The following is a 4,944-nucleotide window of genomic DNA, read 5'->3' as shown; positions in this document are numbered from 1 at the left end:
CAAAAGTTTAACCGTAGGTTCCATAAGTAATATCCCCCGAGGGATTCCAACAACAAAAAAGAAACATTCCTCATGCTCAAGGACCTTGTTCTCACATCCCGGAGGCACACATACTACACCATCGCCAGAAGGATGCGATAAGTAGACTAGTAGTAGTCTCAACGGTAGTACTTTTGTTCCGGCCCCTGCAGGAATCTTTGTCTTTTGACAGGTTCGCTCCCGTGATCACGTCTTGAAGGGGATAAGTTGCACGTCCGCATTCGGTATCGGGTGGTCCCCGAACGGGCTTAGGATCGGCGCTCCCGGTCGCCTGATTCGGGCGAGAATCAAACGCATTCATGACGGCCTTTCCATGGTCTGGGCCAATGAGACCGTGAGGTTCTGAAATGGCTCTGTAATGATGTATTGGCGACGCGGATATGGAATCCGGGGTCGGCGACCTACTCACTCATACTCATGGATGAAGGGCTTTGATAGTATACGGCGACTGGGCGTATCGGCCGGGATGGGGTCGCCGATGTCTGGTGTTTGTTCTGCATGAATATGGATTTTGATCGCGGCGAACGCGTGGTCTGGACTGTTTCTTTTCTTACTGCCGATTGACCGTCCCTTGCATTTGAAGTGCCGTGATGCAGGGACTGGAGTTTATTGTCATTGAATATTCGCTGTAGAGTCTGTAGTGTTGGTTTGGTGGGCTTCGTGCTTATATGTTGGCAGATGGGATGGTGTAGGAATGTATGGGAGGAATGGTGGTATCTATTTCATGATACTGCATTACTGCAGTTTTAAAGGGTCTGTATATATACTTACAGGCTGTATCATGATGCATTTCTTTAGGCCTTGTGATGTCATACCTAGTCTAACAGACAATCTGTTGAACAGTCCAAATATCCAGGCCGGCAGTAGTTCGATGTGCTTTGCAATTGGGATGTATTGATTGATATAGCATGAGAGCGTTAAAAGACAAGGAAAAGAGAACATTAATAACAACGATAATAGTCATAATGGTATGGAAAGGTGTGGTTGTGAAAGGACAGTCAGACTGAGACAGAAGCAAAACATTTTCTGTACGTAAACCATTTTCCGAATAAAATGATAATATCACGGATAATGTTCATCCAGTTTACCTCTGTACAATTTCTTAGCATCCACACAAGCATAGCTTTCCCCTTACAGCCGTAACTTAATGGTAGTTGGAGACAAGGACGGCGCATACTGGCCCGCCCATTCGATGACCGACTTGACCAACGCTTCAATCTGGTCGACTGTATTTTCAACGTGCATCATGACTCGAACCCTCTCCTTCGCCATAGGCACAACGGGGTACCGCACTCCATGCGTGTGCATGCCGCGGTCTAGGAGCCATTTTTCGAGTTTGTGGCTGTAGCCTGGCTGTGTGATGATGGGGATGATGGGTACAAGAAATGAAGAACCCTTGACAAAATGTTCAGTGGTGGGAATGCTCAGGATTCCGGATCGTCGAACATGTTCCCACTGAGGATGGTGGAAGAGGAGGTCATAGAAGTGGTAGATCCGGTCTTGAAGTTGCTTCCGACGCTGATAATGTTACTGTGTATTAGCTTTGGGAAACTCCACCACCTGTGTGGAGAATGCAAGCTTACCCAGTCACCCTCCTCGCTGACCATGACATTGACCGCAGCCTTGATGGTGGCAAAGAAAGTGAAGGCCGGAGCCGTGGTGAACATGAAGTTCCGCGCATGGCTAACCAGATATCGTTTAATCAGACCGTCACAGAGAATAATACCTATGATTGGTTAGTCGGAGGTTGGCACAGCATTAAGAGTACCGGGGATGTGGAGGAAGCCTACCACCACCCGCTCCGACGGCCTTGCCGAAGGTGTGTAACCTGACAGCAAACTCGTGCTCGAGACCCAGCTGACAGGCTAGACCAGCTCCACTTGGCCCGACAATACCATGGGAGTGAGCCTCGTCCAGGATCATAACAAGATTACCTTTCGGCAAGGCCCGTTTCGCTTCGTTTACGATCTCAGCCACGGGCGCCACGTCCCCGTCCATGCTGTAGATTGATTCAATCGTCACGAAGACGGTATTGAGTCCATCGGCAATTGCTGGCTCCAGTAACTTGACTTCTTCGAGAACGTCGTACAAGGACTGTGGGTCGTTGTGTGCAAATGGTCGGATGATGTGTGCTTTTGACGAACGCATGCCATCCCGCGTGCTGGCATGGATCTTTGCGTCGTGAATAATGGCATCTCCCGTCTGGGGAAGAGTCACATGAATAGCAACATTGCCTTCATATCCGGAGGGCAAAATCAAGCCCTCGTCGGCATTATAGAAATGGGCCAAATCTCGTTCGAGCTCGTCGATATAGTGTGTGGTTCCACCCAAAAGGCGACTGCCACCGGTTCCGATAGCAAAGTTGGGATTCCGTGCAAGCTCTCGGAGAAACTCCTCTCGCGTGGCTGCACTCCCGCCAAGGGAAAGGGTGTTATTTGAGCCGAAATCAACACAGCCAAGCTCATCAGCTGGAGCTGTAAGCTTGAAGACCTGGCCTTTCTGACGGCTGGGATCTAGAGCCGCTTCAAGGTTCTCGCGGTATGCAGACGGAAGGGCCATTGTGGGCTTGGAGACTTTTTCTAATATGATGTGTCTCTAAATGGTAAGAGATCGTCTTCAGAAAGAATGTGCCATAAACAGAACTGGAGTGAAAAATAGAAGCAACTTGAAACAGGGAACAAACAGGCACCAGGCCATGCTTTATAGCTCCTTTGGAGGCCGCCACAGCTGGGACTGGATTGTGGCCTCGGCATGCATTGTCGTACAGAATTCTGCGTGTAGTTGGATACACTTTCCAGCGCCCACCCTGAAAACGAGGGTATTGTCCCTAAAGCGATGGCTCCGCGGAACTACGGCTCATGAGGTCAATCTTTACCTTGCTAGAACCACAGTATAACTCATTGCCACATTCATGGGAGCAATGGAACAGTCCAGCTGAGCGAGACGAAAGTTAGTCCGGTCTTGTACCCCATTCGAGATGGGCACAAATCCCGGTACAAAGGGTCCACCAGCGCTGGAACATACACGATCCATCTAGTGAAACCTTTTCAGTCTTTCCATGACGCATTCGTCCAAGCCAGGTCATAGGAAACTTGGTTTGACCGGGGCCAAAGTGCGTGTCACTGGAAAAGCCGAAGTTTTGGCGAATTCTGTACCGTCTTTTCCTCCACTAAGCAAGGAGCCAATAACTCTATCATGGAGGCCACATGAAAAGCTAATACAGACCGTATCAACTTCCAGTTATGGAAGTAACTCGGTCATTGTGTGATGTCAAATGACCATTGTTGACAGTGCACCGGGGTCCGGCGGGAATATAAAAAAGTAAACCAGATACACCTGAAGCAACACAAAAGTCATTGGTTAACCATACATCATATAATGGTGGCATATGACCGTAGAAGGACACTTTAATATCATGGTTCATGAAATTTGGAGATCGCCATTCGGCACTGCACATCAATAGACTTACACTGTTCAGTTGGCAGCCGTGATAGGCCACCTGCAGATAGCCAATTTTAGGACCGAGCCACTATTCTGGGATCATATGCTATGGTGTCTAGGGCGCGTTAGAAGAATGTCCCCACCTGGTCCCCTGGTACACCAACTTATACAGGCGTTGCCTTCTCGGCCATTGCGATTGTGGCCACCAAGGAAAAACGGGAGGCGGATTCAATTCCCCGTAGGCACCGAACCATCTCAGGTCTAGACACCTTCTCCTGCACTGACCACCCCCACTGAGGAAGGCTCCACTGGCCCTGTCATGTTATTGCCTCTAGATCCCAATATCCAGGTAGGTAACTAGCGCGAGCTCCGCCCGGTGTCACCGACGGGCTCAGGCGAATTGATGGGATGTATTTTGATCCAGGTAGCACCAATTGGCGCCGTTCCAATTGCGTTACATGGGCTTGGACTTCATCCAACCAATGAGGGAAAACCAATAGAACAATTCCATACATGGCCACTGGAGACTCTCATGAGGGACGAGTCCACCCTTACGAGAGCAACAGGGTGCGGGGCCAATTTTCCAACAGGAATGCGAGGACGTCTCATGAGGATGACGTGAGAGTTTTTGGCCCGAGATCGACTCTTCGTTGTCGTTGCTGAGTCGCTGAGAACGATCTGTGTCCAGGAAATACTGGCCAATCGATTGACCGGCGTTTGAGAGAGCCGCATTCAGTTCCATCCCACCCACATACTAGTATGCTTTTCCAGAAATCCACTCCGTTTTAATTAAGCAAGTAGAGTAAAGATCACTGTCACAGATGGCGGTGCTGCGTAGAATCAATACTCCCGCTCGATATTATATGAGCATCATCTTCTGTAAGAATAATTCAGTACAGAGGAAGTTCATGACACAAAGCTATCTAAACCATGTCAAGAAAGTATCTGTATGTGAGGATTGAGTGGACGGCAGTCCATCCGTGTCCATTTATACAGGATGATAGAAGAGAACCAAAAAGAAAGGACTACAGAACGGAGAACAAAAAGAATAGAGGAGAAATGAGAGACACTGGAGAGGGCTGTTGGCGTGTCTCAAAGAGATCTTTGGGTGGTTCGGAGGTGCAAGAAGTCTAGAAGTACAGAAAGTATATGCAGACCAAAGTTCCTACCGTGCTACCATGTGTGAATATGGTTCTCTCACAGACTCCAGTGGACACCCCTCGAACCATACACCATTCTGTCCCAAAGTTTGGAAATCTTTCCATGAAAGCCTTGAGTGGTAGTGTTGGTGAGAACAAAGGGACTTGGAATCATTCTGATTCGTGACCCACGTAACAGCACAGACCCAGACATTGCGACCGCACCGGGGCTATTAAGCAGGTTTTCTTGGATCAAGAGGTATATAGCGGTTCATACTTGGTTGGTATAAGGGGCTTCTGTTCAAAACCCAGCCTGAGAAGACGA

The 4,944-nt window shown here is 48.8% G+C and overlaps 1 protein-coding gene across 1 annotated transcript; it reads right to left on the bottom strand.

Annotated features, from left to right (window-relative positions):
- Positions 1 to 1,170: 1,170 nt before the first annotated feature.
- ANOM_011327 (aminotransferase class I/II-fold pyridoxal phosphate-dependent enzyme) lies at positions 1,171 to 2,598 on the bottom strand (the record flags this gene model as incomplete). Its single annotated transcript, XM_015556583.1, has 3 exons — positions 1,171 to 1,557; positions 1,623 to 1,765; positions 1,830 to 2,598. The coding sequence occupies 3 exons, from the start codon at positions 2,596 to 2,598 to the stop codon at positions 1,171 to 1,173; spliced, it is 1,299 nt and encodes a 432-aa protein (XP_015401443.1).
- Positions 2,599 to 4,944: the final 2,346 nt, after the last annotated feature.

This window comes from Aspergillus nomiae (assembly GCF_001204775.2).
Source record: "Aspergillus nomiae NRRL 13137 chromosome Unknown contig00589, whole genome shotgun sequence".
NCBI lineage: Eukaryota > Fungi > Ascomycota > Eurotiomycetes > Eurotiales > Aspergillaceae > Aspergillus > Aspergillus nomiae.
This window is presented reverse-complemented; position numbering and strand designations above follow the sequence as displayed.